Consider the following 15,595-nt stretch of genomic DNA (forward strand, 5'->3'; position numbering starts at 1 on the left):
GATGGGTTTCCAGTTTCTCTGGTGTGTTTTATCAAAGATTGATTATCAGTAGTGTTTTTAGTATAAACTAACAATAATTCTCTGATGCACAGTAAAAAAATATATTAAATAAAAAGAAAGACCAAATGTCTTTAATCTTAATGTTCTAGCAGTTGGTTGTAGTTATCATGTTAGAAGTAAATGCTGTGGAACAGACTGTGCTGTTGTCTTCAGTGTGGAGCAGATGCTATTGACTGTTCCGAAAAGAAATACTTAATCAAGAATCCGGTTTAAACACAAGCCGCTTTCTTCAGTGGGCTGAAAAACAGGTATTGCTTCAGCCACTCAAAGCACACGTGAGTTAATTTGTGAAAGTGGCAGAAAAACTAGTGTCACACAAAAATTATTTTCTGCCATTTTAACATCTTAACTTGCATTCTGAAAAACTGCATGCCACAGACGCCACACCAAAAGGAAGGTGGCCATCTGCCACTTGCTTTGGTTTGCTGCCTGCACGCCTTGGTTTCATGCTTGGTTGGGATGGGGCTCTGCAGTGGCTGCTGGTGCGTTGTGTGGTGTCCTGGGGCCGATGACAGGCGTCTGCCCTGGCACATTTGTCGAGTGTTGAGCTGATGTGGGAGAGAGTCAGGCCTGTTAGCAGGTGACTCCCCTGCTGTCTGTTTTACAGACCCTGAAGTGATCTCCAGGTGCTGGAAGAGGCATTGGCCCTGCACTGATGTATCTTGTTCCTTGGGAGCAGGCTTCGGTGCTGGGGACTGGGGGCTTGGTCACATGTCCTGCTGCTGACTGCTGTGCCTCAGTGTGCAGAGCTCTTAAGCTTCCCTAAATTATGTTTATGTGCTGGATTACCAGAGACAGCAGGTGATGGGCCCCTGTGGAGACGAAGGGAGTGTATAAGTCACCTCCCCTGTGGATCAGAGGTTGTGAGACATGTAATCATCATCTCTGCACCAGGAAGAGCTCAGTCTATGCCTGGAAGTCCCTGTTTCCAGTGAGTCTGTGACCGCTGTGTCCAGGGGAGTTTGGATTGGTAGCTCACAAGCATATCTTCCGAAGGTATTCTACAGGTCTTGTCTGGTCTGATGGGTGGGAAACAGCAGCTATTCTGTGAAGAGAATTCACCAGGGAGCGTCTCCCCATTGCCAGTGTCTGTGTCCCATCAGGCTGGGCAACCTGGGCCCACCAGGATAACACGGACAGTTTGCTGCTCTTGCTGCAGACTCTTTAGATTCTGGAGAGCTCCAGGACACCAGTTCACATACAGGACACAGTTTATTTTGTGATCTGGCTAGACAGCTGATGTCTGTGCTTGAGTAGTCCCAGTCCGCTGAGCTGCAGAGAGTTGGCCAGCAGTCACTCTGCCCTGCACCAGTGCTCAATGGAGACAGCTATCATTCCTCTTCCCGTTTTCTCTCTCTCTCTGAATGCTAGTTAAAACCAGTGTTTTTTCTCTCTTCTCTCTTTAGATGAGTCAGACTACCAGACTGAATACGAGGAAGAAATTCTGGACAACCAGAAGGATGATTATATCAATTTCATAAGCAACCAGGTTGAAGAAGACTCTGACTCGGTACGAACTGCCCTGGACACAGGCAGTGCCTGTGTTGTTGCCAAGTCCTGTGTGAATGGTGTGCAGTGGGGGTGAGGTGGGGTTGTCAGGAAGGATGCTGAGAGAAGCACCTGGAGGGGACTTACTGAGGAGGACTGTGCAGAAATAAGTTTGCTTTTCATGTAGTACAGACACTAAACAATGCATGCTCACCCTGTTCAGGTCAGTCATCTACAGTGGTGCTGTGTGTGGGAAAACCTGGTTGTGGTTTAACCCCTGCCAGCAACTAAGCACCACGCAGCCGCTCACTCCCTCCCCACCCCCCCCATACAGTGGGATGGGGGAGAAAATTGGGGAAAAAAGAAGTAAAACTCGTGGGTTGAGATAAGAACAGTTTAATAGAACAGAAAAGAAGAAACTAATAACGATAATGATAACACTAATAAAATGACAACAGTAGTAATAAAAGGATTGGAATGTACAAATGATGCACAGGGCAACTGCTCACCACCCACCGATCGACACCCAGCTAGCCCCCCAGCAGCGATTCCCTGCCCCCACCTCCCAGTTCCTATACTAGATGGGACGTCCCATGGTATGGAATACACCGTTGGCCAGTTTGGGTCAGGTGCCCTGGCTGTGTCCTATGCCAACTTCTTGTGCCCTGGCTGGGCATGAGAAGCTGAAAAATCCTTGACTATAGTCTAAACAATACTGAGCAACAACTGCAAACATCAGTGTTATCAAGATTCTTCACATACTGAACCCAAAACATAGCACTGTACCAGCTACTAGGAAGACAGTTAACTCTATCCCAGCTGAAACCAGGACACCTGGCTATGGTTAAAACCTGGCCACGCAGCTCCATGGGTTTGCTCGTGAGGTGGGACAGGGCTGGACAGCGTACAGCATGAGGAGAGTCTCAGGGAGCTGCTTCGTCTGTCTCAGAGGAGAGAAAGCGGAAAGACGATGTAGCTGCTGTCTGCAGCTGCCTGCTAGGTGGTTATGGAGAAGACAGCAGGAGAGATTCACAGCAAGAAGATAAGAGGTGACAGGCACAACTTGTGCTAAAGGAAATCCTCGCTGGGTGCAGAGTGAAATATTTCCCAGTAAGCATGGCTGAGAACCACAATAAGCTGTGCAGGGAGGTGGTGGAAACTCCATCCTTGCAGATACATGAAAACCAAATAGATGCCCTGAAGAACCAGATCTAACATTAGAGTTAGCCCTGCTTAGAGCAGAAAATTGTATTTTACCTTCCAGAGGTCCCTTCCAACCAAAGTTGTTTGATTCTGTGGGACATCAGGTCCACCCTGAGGAAAACTTGCAGTGAGGCCAGACTTCACACAATGTGGCCCACAGCCTGAGAAGCAAAGCTAGCCACTCTTACACCGGCTAGAGTGGCCAGCAAGTTTAAAAGGTGAAGCTGCCTGTTGTGCTGGACATGAACAGTTTCTCAGTGGGAGCATGTGAGCAGTTTGGGAAGGTGGCCAGCCTGTGTAGCAGCCCACATGAGGATGTAAGATGGCTTTGGTGCTTTGAGTGAGGAGGTGGAGTGGTGGCATAAATATTTTGTTTGCTGGGCTCATCTCTGGTGGGTAATGGTTGGTGGACAAAGAAGAGGTGGAGGGGAAGAGGACAGATTTTATGCAGCTTGGAGAGGATGCTGAAGAATGAATTTGTGCTTATTTATTTATTTCTCCTTCAGGATGAAGATATGCAGATAAGAAAGCGCAGGAATCTCCCCAGTGCGGACAGCCAGGCAAGCAGCACAGGAGAGCCAGGCTAGCACTCAGAGAGTCTGACCTTTCTGGCTGAGAGCTACATCCCATTCATACTGACAGCAGCCATATTTATTAAATATTTAAAAAAACCAAAACAACGTCTAGTTGAAATTAAGTAAGCTTTCATTCTTCTCTAGACAGGGTATGGGGCATTCAGCTGCCAGCGCTAAGCACAGATAGCTGCATCATGCCCAAATCCCTTTGGACCTCCCATGAAGGGTGGCTGACGTGTGCCATACTCCCTCATACAGGTGCCAGTAGGAGCGGCCGGTTGTTAATCACTCTGAGACTGGCAGAGGGGAAACGTGCTGGGAATTTGCAGTTAAATGCCTTGATTTTTGCTGCTGTACGTTCTAGTTGCTGTTTTTACTGCGAAGGCCCAAAGGATGATGGGATATTATCTTGCTGTGTGCTGAAAAGGGTCTGAGCAGCAGCACTAGAGAGAGGGAGGGTTTTGTGGTTCACAGCAGCGTTGCTTTCTTTTCATATGAATTGGGTAACTGTGTAATTAACTCCTCAGTGACTTTCAACCTCGTACTTGTGAGCAGTGCTCTGACAGGAGCAAGTCTGAATGTATTTCACTTGAAATCTAAACCTAAGAAATCAGTTAATGTGAACACTAGCTATAGAGCCTGTATCCTCAAGCCATCAGAGAACATTTACGGATGGATCATGGAACTGACACGTGGCGGGCAACTCCGGAATCACTACTTGGCTGTATTTGCCCTGTGAAATAAAGTTATTCTGCTGGATTGAAATGTCTGTGTGGTTCTTCGTGTTGGGTCCCACAAAGAGAAAGTTGTCAACAACTAAGAGCCCAATTTGCCTCTGCTTATATCAGACTTGCAAAGAAACACATGCGGTTTTCAGTTCCTAACCCCAGCAGGAGTCACTCAGTGTATTGTCAAGCATTGGAAAGAAATCTCCAGTGCTTTTCCCCCTTGAGGGCTGCAGCAGTCGACGTGAGTTGGACCGTGTTCGGAAGTCCCCCGGTGCTTGCTGCTCTTGTCTCACATCTGTCGTTGCCGATGGTTCCACTTGGCTGGATAGTCAAGCTAATTCTTGCTTTATGTAAACTCTTCTGCTCAGTGCTAGCACTAGGTGCTGTTGCCTTGAAGGGATTTGTCATCCAACCAGAGCACTGAAGACACTCCTCAAAGCTGCCTCCTCTGCTGAGCTCTCCTGGCTCTCTGATGTGAAGTGCATCAGCAGCCAGTCGTGTTGCCTCCAGGCATGACCAGAGCTGGGCAGCACAACGTTGAGGCCAGAAATGTGTTTGGTGGCACCACCAAGGACCATGGCAGTTGCAAGTACTGTGAAGCATGACCTGTTCTCTGCACTTAGCCTCCTCTTCCATCTATATTCCCTTGTGGCACAGGCTCTCCATCTCTACCTGCCTGCCCTGCATCGTGTTTTCCTCCATCGTGTCCATGAATATGCAGCCTTTACCCAGGAAGGCCGTTCCTCTAATACGAAATGATATTTTCAAGTGCCAGAGCTTCAGGTCAGTGTTTTGTTCACAGAGGGACTCCAGCCGTCCCCTTGGTGAGACCACCCAGCCCAGCTGCACCTCCAGCAGGCCCCAGGCCTGTCCAGAAGTGATGGAAGTGATCGGAGACCTTCCCTGCAAGGATCATCCAGATATTTGATGCAGATTTTGGTTAATACAATTGTACAGAAAATGTTGCAGTTGCTGGAGGTTGTTCCCTGCTATTGGGAAGAATGAATTCTTATGAAGAAAACTTAAAAATGGCTTTTGAAGTGGAGGTAGAGCAGCCAGCAGCTGGGGGCTTTTATGGAGGCACAGGCTGCCTGTTGGGCCGGAGAGATTTAATTTCTGTTGAGATTAGTTACAGGGTGGTGTTGGTGCCTGTTACAGGGAGGGCTTGTAAGCTGGGGACAAGTCTGGGAAGGCTGGGCGTGAGTTGCAGGTGAGTGCCCACCTTACAGCTCTCTGCTTTGTTTCTGCAGAGCGGCTCTGAGCAAACACAAGAGGAGCATGTCTCATTCAGCAGCAGCACAATTTAGAGCTTTGTGTTTTTCTGATGAGAGGGTGTAAACCTGATGTGAGTCCCTTCAACATCTGTATTTATAGGTGGTTACAGTACAGGAACCTTTCTCTGGGAAATGAGGAACAGGGCTAATCCTAGAGATGACTGAGGTCTTCTAATTGCCTTTACTGAGCTCATCCCAGGCCAGTGGTCTTCAGCCTTTGAAGGATATGCTTAAAAGCAAAAGTACCTTTAGCAGAGGTTATATCTTTGCATGGAGCCTCCAAACCTCCCGGTGATGGACAGATGGGGTTTGTCAGAGACCTGCGTTGTGCTTCCCATAGCAGCAACCGGTTCTGCTTGTTCCCTTTGCCCCGGCTGCCGAGCAGTCTGGAGCAGGACGGGCACCACAGGTTATTCTCCAGGAGGATGACAGGTCTGTCAGCCTGAACCCAGCTCTTCTTGTATTGCTCTGTGCTGTTCCAGGAGAGCTCTTCCCCTCTGTTCAAACAGGTAATTAATTTCTGAGTTTGTGTATTTTAACTCTAAACTTCCTGGCAGCCAGACTCACTCCTGTAGCCTGGGTATGAGTCGCTGGGCTTGTGGCTGCATAGGTTGAAGGAGTTGCAGAAAACAAAAAAATACTAGGCTCCTGGGTGTGCAAATTAGAGCTTCTATATTTGCTTTGTGCCCTGTTCCACTTAGTTCAGATGTACGAAGACAGAAGATAAACCTTTGATGTGAGACTGAAAATCTGTTCTAAATAATTGATCACAACTTTCCTCCCTAGCTGTGTTCTCCGTAGCTGGGCCCTGGATGTTAAAACAATCTTTTCTTCAGAGCAGAGGAATGTAAAACAATTATGGTACAACTTTAAAAGCAAAATTATTTTTTCTAGCTTGTTTTGCTGCTGGCTGTGGTCTGCCCAGCTGCCTGGTCAGGCAATGCAGGGTCCTATTGGTGGTTCAGCCCCATCCTGCACTTACACTCATGTGCATCCTAATGATCCTACACTTGCATGTGCAATTCCCCATTTGGAGGTTTTAAACAGTCCCTGCCGACTTAGACACCCAGCCCTGTGCTAAGGTGTTGGTGCTGGATCATGCCTTCATACCCCAGCCTCTACAGTGATAGTCCCATTGCTGTTTTGCTAGAAATGCAGCAGGAGAAGGGTGATTTGGAAGACTCCAACTCTGCCTGTTTCAGCTGGCCTGGCCTGGGCCACCATCCTGCCAGTCTTTGCTGGCCCAGTGGGTGCTGGCTTTGGCTGGAAACCGCCTGCTCTCCCTGCAATTTCTTCATGTGCGTGTTACATCCCCTAAAAGGTGAAAGTCTGACCAGAAGCTGGATGAATTTGGCCCTACTGGGGGAAAGAAAACAGCTGCTGAGACCTGAAGGTTTCATCTCAGGTGAAGAGGACACGGAGCTTATTCCCACAGCAAGCCTGATGCCAGCCAAGGCCAAACATGAAGTAGCAGGATTGGAGCAAGGTCCTGAGGAACCAGGGCTCTGAGTGGTAGCTGCAGTGGGAAGGGTTCCCCTCAAGGCCTTTGACTTGACACGTCTGATGGTTGCCAGCTGCTGGGGGTAAAGCCTTGGATGAGCTTTCAGAGACATGTTCCAGGGATGGATTCACAGCAGGTCAAGCGCAAGTCTTGCTCGGTGGCCTGGGCTCAGCTCCTCCAAGCAGCCAACGTGGAGAAGCGGGGTGAGAAATGCCCATGAGTGCAGCGTGTGCTGCCCAAGGGCTCTGCCAGTGACCGTGGCTGGCTGTGCTGAGGGCACAGACGTGCCCCAAGTCAGTGATTTGAGAACCAGGCACCCACTGGAGAGGGGAAGCCATCGAGGAAGGAGGGTGTTTGGGAGAAATTTGTATGCAGGACTCCAGCACCGGCCCCAGTCCCCACAGGGGAAGCGCTGACGGTGCAGCTGCCATCAATGCCTGGTGAGGGATGCTGCAGCCGGGCTCTCCAAACCTCCTGTGCTGGTGAGTGGTGGCACTCCTGTCCCCACAGGGCAGCACCTTGGGCCTGACCTACTGCAAATGGCTCAGTGCAAGTAACAAACCTATTTAGTTGCTTCATTAACATGGTCTCATGAGCGGTTCAGCTCTTAAAAGACAGCTCCAGTGGGGTTTGGGAAGAACAAATCACTGTTGCCCACACTGTGGCAGCTGGAAGCACCTGTCCAAAATCTCCAGGAAGCCTTGCCCGGGCAGGGGGAGAGCTTTGATCTTATGCTGTCCGGCTCTGGCTCGTGCATGGCTGTTTGTGATGGTTCCTGCTGCCACTTCACAGGTTTCTCACCCTGTTGTGTTCCTGCAGCCCCTCTGAGCTTTGCTCCTCTGGCAGGAACAGCCGGGGCTGTGGCGGGAACCTGCGATGCTCCTTCCCTGGCAGACGTCGTTCTCGCTGCGTGTTCTTCCAAAATTAATCTCATCTTATTTACTCATGCTCCCCTGACCTCCTCTGACATGTGATTTTCCTTGCATGCTGCCTGAGGACTGTGTTTAAGCTGTCAAGATGCGGGGGCTTTACTGTGCCTCTGGGTTTAATTTACTGATGCTGTGAGTAAGAGCCGGTAATAAAATCAGCAAACAAGAAATACAGCAAATATTTGCCTCTCCCACAGGAGCTCCATGAGGCTGGACCGGCGCCCGCTGCTGCCCACTGTGCCGAGAGCCCTGTTGAAACATGGCCACGGGATGCCACAGGACCGTGGCTTCCTAGAGGAGCTGGGGCAGGATGCATTGGGGTTGTTAAGATATTGTTTGTTCGATAAATGTGATTTTGTGGTGTTGCTTTTGCTGGTACTAGGGCATAGACTCCCAGTAGTGGTCCCTTCCCGGCTGATAGCTGATTTCTCTCCCATTGGGTCTGGTGGGGTTTGGGTCCGTGCTCCTTGTCCCCATCCCCTCCTTGAGCCATGGAGGGCCTGACCCTCCTTTTCCCAACGACCTTAATTTGGGTTTTGGTATAAATAGTGCTGAAAGGTGCCAGGAGCTGGCAGGGCAGCCATGCCTGTGCCCATGTCCCACACCTGGGAGCTGCCTTGGGAAACAGAGATGGGGCGCAGCTGCCTGCACCTGCCAGGTGTGAAAGCTGGGAAATGCCGGCATGTCTGGCTTGCTGCAGCCTGAAGACATCCATGCTGGGCAAGTCAGCACTGCCAAACTTCCTTCCCTTACTGAAATCAAGGCTTTTAGGGGAAAATGTGGCACTAGCAATTGTAATAAAAGCATTGGCCTGTTGTTTAAAAAATAATAATAATAAGGGAAAGCAAAACTAAAGCAATATTATGTTCATCCTAGTTTTAGAAGTGAATATACCGTAAATCTACATAATTGTGTGTTGGGATTGTTCCTGGAGACATGCTGCACGCTGCAGGAGCAGCCCTGAACAGCATTCCGAGCACTGGGAATGCACCTGGGGCCTGAGTGTTAGCGCAAACATGGCATTTTCACTGGTAGTTGACAGAGCCACTGTCACCACTTGCTGCTGCGGCCGGCACCCGCAGGGACGACTCTTAATTAAGCCTCACTCTGTCGGGGGGGCTGTGGACAGGAATGAGCTTTCTGTCACGAAGCAGCCAGGCCTTCAGCTCTGGAAATGCAGTCAAGTTTATCAGTGAGGAGTGACATTTTGGTCCAACATGGCCTTGGCACAGAACTGTGCTGTGCTGAGCTGATTCCAAGCCCCCCTGGATAGCACAGGACATCCCTGGCACCAGGCAGGAGTTAGTACTGATGAGGTACAAACACTAACAATGCTGCTGGAAACACTTACTTTTGGAAATCTTGTCTTTAGCAGTGGTATCTGTTGGAGAGGACAGGCTTAGCTGCACCAGTGGGCAACGCTGTCCTCGCAGGAACGAGCGCAGCTCTACGTTATAGCATGCATGCAGTGTGTAATTTGGGATCAGAAAGAACACCAAATGTGCATTAATTTTAAATGTACCATAAATTACACATTTTTTCCTCGAAGAAGGCACATTAGATGTGAGGCACAGCCACAGAGGAATATGTTGAATAAGGCTGGTGCCTCACTTGAGCAGCCCTGACCTGCCCACGTGTCCCCTGGCAGGATGGGGTGAGCTCTGTGCTGTGCCTGTGCTTGAGTGCATTGCTGCTGCATGAGCCACTTTGGGTGGTCACGCGTGGCCCCAAATGCTCCGTTTGCCCTTGGTGTTGACTGCCAGGGTGCTCTGCACCCCACTGGGCTCAGGGAGGCACAGCGGGGTGCTTTCTGGCACTGGCTGCGCCTGTGGCTGCATTTGCATCTGATATAATTTTTTTACTCTACCTCGGGCGCATGTGCACCCTCTTCACGGGCTGAGTTGTGAAACTCTTTTTCCTTGCAGTGACTAACGGCTGCCTTAAGGTAGAGGCACTCGGTGGTAGGTTTCAGCCAGTCGCTGCTGTTGCCAGGAGGGTTGTTGCTGCATTTTGAGCGAGAATTTGCCCAGGCTGTGCGGTGCATTGGCTCTTGCGTGGTTGGCAGTGGCGAGGAAGGACGTGTGTGCCAGCTCTGTCGTCTTTGGCTTCATCATTCTCATTCTCAGTCCCATCTTGGTGCTTTCCCCTCTCCCACTGGTGTGAGTCTGTTTCTCCAGCATGTGACCAGGCTGTTGCTGCTGTCCCTCTCCAGAATTAGGCACTGAATTAGGCACTGAATTAGCTGGAAGTGCCTGGTGGGTGACTTCTCGCCCTGATGCAGAGCTGGGGGATGCCAGCCTGGCTCAGGACATCCCTTAAACTGCTGCCCCATGGCTCAGCCACAGCACTAAGTCACCTGAGGGCTGTAAAATTTCTCCTCTCCGCTTTCTGCCTTGCTGGAAATAGAAAGCTTTTAATGAAGCAAAGACTGGAAAAGCTTTTAGTGTGGGGCCAGCAAAGTGGTGCACCCCTGGGATTTCAGGGGTAATGAGGTGGGAAAGAGTTGGTGAGGAGGAGGCCGTGCTGGTCTTGTGGATCAGTGCCCTGGCTGCAGTGAAGAGCACCGGCGTGGGGCCACCTGACCCAGCACAGGCACCTTCAAGGTTCCTGCTGCGACACCTACTTGGCAGTGAAGGAGATTCTGGTCCCCAAAAGCAGTGGGGATTGCTGAGCCTTGCAGGGGGTGTTGGGGTGAGCGTGCCTCTTGCTGGGGCTCCTCTTCCACAAGCAATGAACCTTTCAGTGCACTCCAAGTGTCAGGAAAGAGGTTTTCAAAGTGCCTAAGAGATGCCACATTTATGGAGATAGTGCCTGCGCTGTGGTCATTCCTTGATGCGAAATGGGTGGTGGGAGGAGAGTGCTTCTGCTCATGTCCCTCGCAGTAAAACTGGGGTGGCGAGTGGGGATTTCAAGCGCTGGCAGAGGATGGATGATTTAAAATAGTACCTGGCTGGCGTGGTTGGTAGCACCCTGTCAGCCCCCAGTCCTTGAGCACCAGGATTATGTGGCCTCGGGGAGCCGACCTGCCATGGAGCCCTCAGCACAGCAGCTGCCGGGGGAGGCTCTACAGAAGGTCAAGGCAGATGGATCAGCTGCTGAGCGATGCTGGGACTGAGCTTGGTCCCTGCCAGAGCTGTGGGCAGGGTGGATACCAGAGCCTGGGCATGAACTGTGCATCACAGCAGCACCACTCCCCATCACCGGAGTCAGGCTGTATGGGGCTCAATAGAGGGCTAGCCAGGCTGGCTATACGGTTTGGCCTGCTGGGAAGCTAAGTTGTTGAAGGCAACTCCCACGGGGACCCAAATTCAGCCTGCATCCATGCCGGTCTGGGAGCTGCTGATTTTGCATGAGACAAGAAAGAAATGGAAGCACTGACCCCCAGTAAAAAAGCCTGTCTAGTGCCCACAGAGCAGTGCCCACCCATGGGCCCTGCACATGTCACTGCTGCAGGCAGCCCTGGCTCCACAGGACCCTCCTCCTCCTCCCCAAAATCTGCCCCTGGGTCAGCTGTGATGATCCACAGGGAGGAAAAGCACTGTGTGCCCGGGTTGCAGTGCCCTGGGGGAGCTGTTCCCAGGGCTGCTGGCATCCTCCCCAGCACATGGCTGAGCAGGGACCCAGCGGGGTGAGTGCTTTGCCTTGCCAAACTAGGTCACACCGTGAAATTGAGCGATGTGGCGGACAGAGCTAAAAATACTGGCAAAGCTGAGCATTTCCCCAGCAGCTGTGAAGGGCTGTGGCCTTGCCAGGTCGTACTTTGGCTGTGAGGTGTCCTGATCCTGGCCCCATCCAAGAGGGTGACCGGGGCCCTTGGGCTGCTGGAGCCAGGGGTGATTTGGGACCAGGTGATGGAAAAGCCCCTCTGGGGCTGCAGGTCCAGAATCTGCCCAAGAAAATACCTCTCTGCTGGTGGCATAAACAAGTCATCGCGAGGCAACTTGCAGCTGGGCCTCTGCTCCTTGCAGAGACCCTCCTTCAAGCCTTGGATGGCTCATGTCCAGCTACCTTATCTGCCTCCTCAGAAAAACCACCTCAGCTTCCCCTTACTATAAATGTGTTAACAATTTGAGGCAGAAAATAATGTTGGGGGGAGGAATGTAACCCAAGTGTGATGCAAGAGATCAGCAAACCAATTTTTTTTCTTGGGAAAGAGAGTGCTTTCATTTTAATGTCAGACTTTCAAGAGGGCGCCAAGAGGATGGGGACAAGTGGCCTGGAGTGTGCTGCTGGGACAAGCGTGGCCGGGTCCCTGTGCTGCTGTAAGGTAGAGCTGGCAGTAGGTTGCAAGCTGAAGCCTGTCCCCAGCTCCATGGTTTGCACCCCGTGGGGTGCCTGCAGCTCAGGGACTTTGTCTATCTCCTCTTCGGGACTTTGTCTCCTTTGGGACTTCAGCTGTCCCCTCTCTGGCCACCGCTTGTTGCACTGCAGACAAGCACAGCCAGGACAGTTACGCTTTTCTCATCCTCTGCCTCCAATTTCTGCATGTGGGGCCAGCGCTGTGTTGCTGGAGTGCTGCAAAAGCAACTGCCTCTGACTTACCTTCCCCTGATGACGTCTAGATTTTTTGCATCTCATCTTTTCTGGATGAAACATTTCCTTCGTTCCTGTTTGAAAGCTGGCCTATTTTAATACTGCCAAGTGAAAATGGGTTTGTGCACAGAAAAGATCCCAGTTGCTCTGCGTAACTTCTCTGTCATAATTATTCACTGCCAGTTCTCCTGCTTCCAGCAGCTGTATAATTTATCAGCTGTGTTTTGTGCTCATTTCTCAATCAATGATGAAAACATTGATTAGTGTCAGGCTGGGACCGACTCCCGCAGAATCCCTCTAAATCATCTCTGTTCACTGATGACTCCTTGTTTTGGAGATGGGTTTGCAGCTCTCCATTCATTTAATGTGGGCTTTATTGAGATTGTATAGCGCTAAATTTGTAATTAGGGTGTCATATAATATTAAGTCCAACACGTTGCCAAAAGCTAAGCAAATAATGGCTACATGGTAACCTTTATCTACAAACTTGTACTTTTCTCAAAGGATGAAATGAGGCTCATTTGACAAGACAATTTCCATTACACCACACTGATGGGTGTATTTTTAATCCTTGACTTCTATATTAATTGAATCTCCTGTGTCCTCTCCATTTTTCAATCTGAATGTCATGCTGGACCGACCAACTCTTAACCAGGGCACCCACTTCACCTGCCGAGCACCATATTAGCATCCTGCCAAACTTGGCATCTCCCCAGGCTTTGAGCTTTTCAGCAGCAAGTGAACACAGCTCAGCTTGGCAAGCTGCTTGAGGGCCCTCAGGTGCAGATCACGTGGATCTGCTGATTTAGAAACCTCACAGATGTCACCCGAGATGCTCTCAGTTGTTAGTAGACCAGAGAGTATTTCATCATCCTCATGTCTTGCATTCCCATCCTTTCTAAATGCAGAAAAGAGACACACTGAGGGCTTGTCACTAGCAATATATCTCATCTAGGAATGCTGTGACTTCTCTGTGCTTGGAGATTGTCCGAATTCAACTGGGCAATCCCCAAGTGAGATGGTGTTGCTTTGGTATCGGTCCTGCTCCGAGCAGGAGGTTGGACTAGAGACAACTGAGGCTGCTCCTGACCAAAATCTCTTTATGCTTCTCTAAGTCTATGAAATGAACCTGCAACATAATTAATGTTTCGTTTGTTTCTAGTGTATTTAGTGAACAACTTCTTACAGGTCGTGGCTTTGCCAGGCATGGCTTTTCCTCTGTCTGTTTTCCCTCCTCTATCTATATCTTTGCTTCGTATCTCCTTGAGGTGATTGGTGCATATTGATTAGTATCTATTACTTTCTTCTTCTTCATATATAGATATATATATTGTCATTTTGCTTCCAGTTGCTGTTTTCAGGTTGTTTACAGGATGGGCTTTCAGCCAAAGTTATATTTTCCTGATTCTGCAATATTAGCTTTTCTGCCCTGTTGCAAGCTCTACTCAAATAACTGCTGATTTCCCACTCTACAGGGAGTGTTTCACCTTCAATTTGCTTTATGATTGTCACCATCTCCATGAAGTTTGTGAAGCTGCTGGTTCCGTGAGTGATGAAGAGATCAAGAAGCCATACCAGTCCACGGGAGAGTTATGTGACTATGTAGCATGTTGGCAAAGCAGGCTGGAGCAGCAGTGCTGAGATTATCCTATCTGACCTGGTGCCCAAAGGAGGCTCTGCTCCAGTTGTTCGCATCCAGTACAGCACCTGAGCTGCTCTTCCCACACTGGAGCATCTCTGCTATCCCTGGCAGTCTGTTGTACTGCTTCACTATCCTTAAACAGTTTTTCTTTAGGTCTAGCCTGAATTTCCCCACCATGGTTTAACCCCATTGCATCTCACCCTGTCCTGCCTTCAGCCTTGTATACAACTGGATCATGCTGCTGTGGCATCCCCCAAGCCTTTAATTTTCTGGGGTGAATCAGTCCCACTTTCAGTCTTTGCTCACAGGCTGCACTTTTGCACCACCTAAGCACTGCCAGTGCTCCCTCTGAGCTCTCTCCAACCAGCCCAAATCTCACCTGAAATGCTGCAGCCAGAGCTAGGCCAGGTCCTCTGGCTGGTGTTGTACCAGACCTGCGCAGCCTGCGCACAATGACACATTTCTGTATTATTTCTCATGCTGTGACATTCACCGATTCTGCACAAGCACAACACTTTTGGCTCTTGTTCAGCTGAAAATTTGCAGCAGCATCATCCAGGTCCTGTCCTGCAGAATGGTGACGGATTTAGCTGCTGCCCATCCCAAGCTCCCTGCTGAAACTCACTCAGCACGCGTGTGATTTCACTATGAACCTTTGAGGGCTGCTCTTCCTCTCTGCAGGACAGCTTGGAAATGGGGCATGGGTACAGACAGCAGAACAGATAACCCCCTCCGACTGCATACACTGTAGCCACTCCTTTCCTGTGCCCTGGGCTATTTTATTTGCAGTTGTGGAATTTCTTATCGTTGCCAACAGGGTCTAACCTAGAGGCTCTTTACTGCCTGCACATTTGTGTGATGCCCCAGCTGAAGCAGATGGCACCTATTTTGCTACACCCTTACTGTGGCCAGGAGCTGCTGATAGCCCTGAATGTGTATACAGCCCTGCGTGAATGTCTCTGCACTGCCCAGAGCCACTTCTTGTTACTAGTGCAGATGCAGGTAGGTACTTCAGGCCAGAGAGAGGAGTCATGGAAAGGCCTGCAACGCACACAATATAGCAAAGCCCAGCTCTCCTCCTTTCATCACCTCCCTTTCAGCTTCTCACTCCTTCTGCCACAATCATTGCAAATAGTTTCCTTCCACCCACCAAGAGGGAAAGGCTAAATGCATCCCTCCTCATCCTCCAGCTGAGCTTTCTGAGTCATCCTCCCTGTACATTTCTACCTGCTTCTCTTCTTGCTCCTTGGCCTCAGTCTATGCAGGATCAGTCCCCACACACACGACTGTCGCTCCCTTGTGCGGCCTCGTGAGGGGCAGAAGCACCATGTCGGTGAGAGCTGGCCCTGCTGTGCCCAGGGCCGCACGGAGTATGGATGTTGCATTTCCAGCTCTGCCTGAGCCCTTTTGCCGACAGTAATGGTAAATGTGCAAGACAGCTGGAAATGGTTTAATTTCTGTGCCCAGAACCTTTAGATACAGCAAGGGTTGGACATGGTGCAGGGTGGGGTTGGAGCAGAGCTTCAGGAGTGAGATGTTCACAGGCACACGTTCACACAAGCTCTCTTTCAGTAGCAACATTTTTTTCTTCCATCTTAAATATAACACAGCCACTTCAAACTTCACCTTTTCTTCTGCTGCATGGTACCAATGTCAGCACAA

The 15,595-nt window shown here is 50.1% G+C and overlaps 1 protein-coding gene across 3 annotated transcripts in view; it reads left to right on the top strand.

Moving 5' to 3' along the window:
- PNPLA7 (patatin like phospholipase domain containing 7) overlaps positions 1–4,091 on the top strand; it is a 131,263-nt gene extending 127,172 nt beyond the window's left edge. For all 3 annotated transcript variants that reach the window (XM_049832154.1, XM_049832155.1, XM_049832156.1), the window contains 2 exons: positions 1,467–1,570; positions 3,258–4,091. In XM_049832154.1, the coding sequence (XP_049688111.1) occupies positions 1,467–1,570; positions 3,258–3,338 (185 nt within the window). In that variant the 3' untranslated portion in view covers positions 3,339–4,091. The remainder of the gene's footprint in view (positions 1–1,466; positions 1,571–3,257) is intronic.
- The last annotated feature ends 11,504 nt before the right edge of the window (positions 4,092–15,595 follow it).

The sequence above is a fragment of the Accipiter gentilis genome, chromosome 29 (assembly GCF_929443795.1).
Source record: "Accipiter gentilis chromosome 29, bAccGen1.1, whole genome shotgun sequence".
Lineage (NCBI taxonomy): Eukaryota > Metazoa > Chordata > Aves > Accipitriformes > Accipitridae > Astur > Astur gentilis.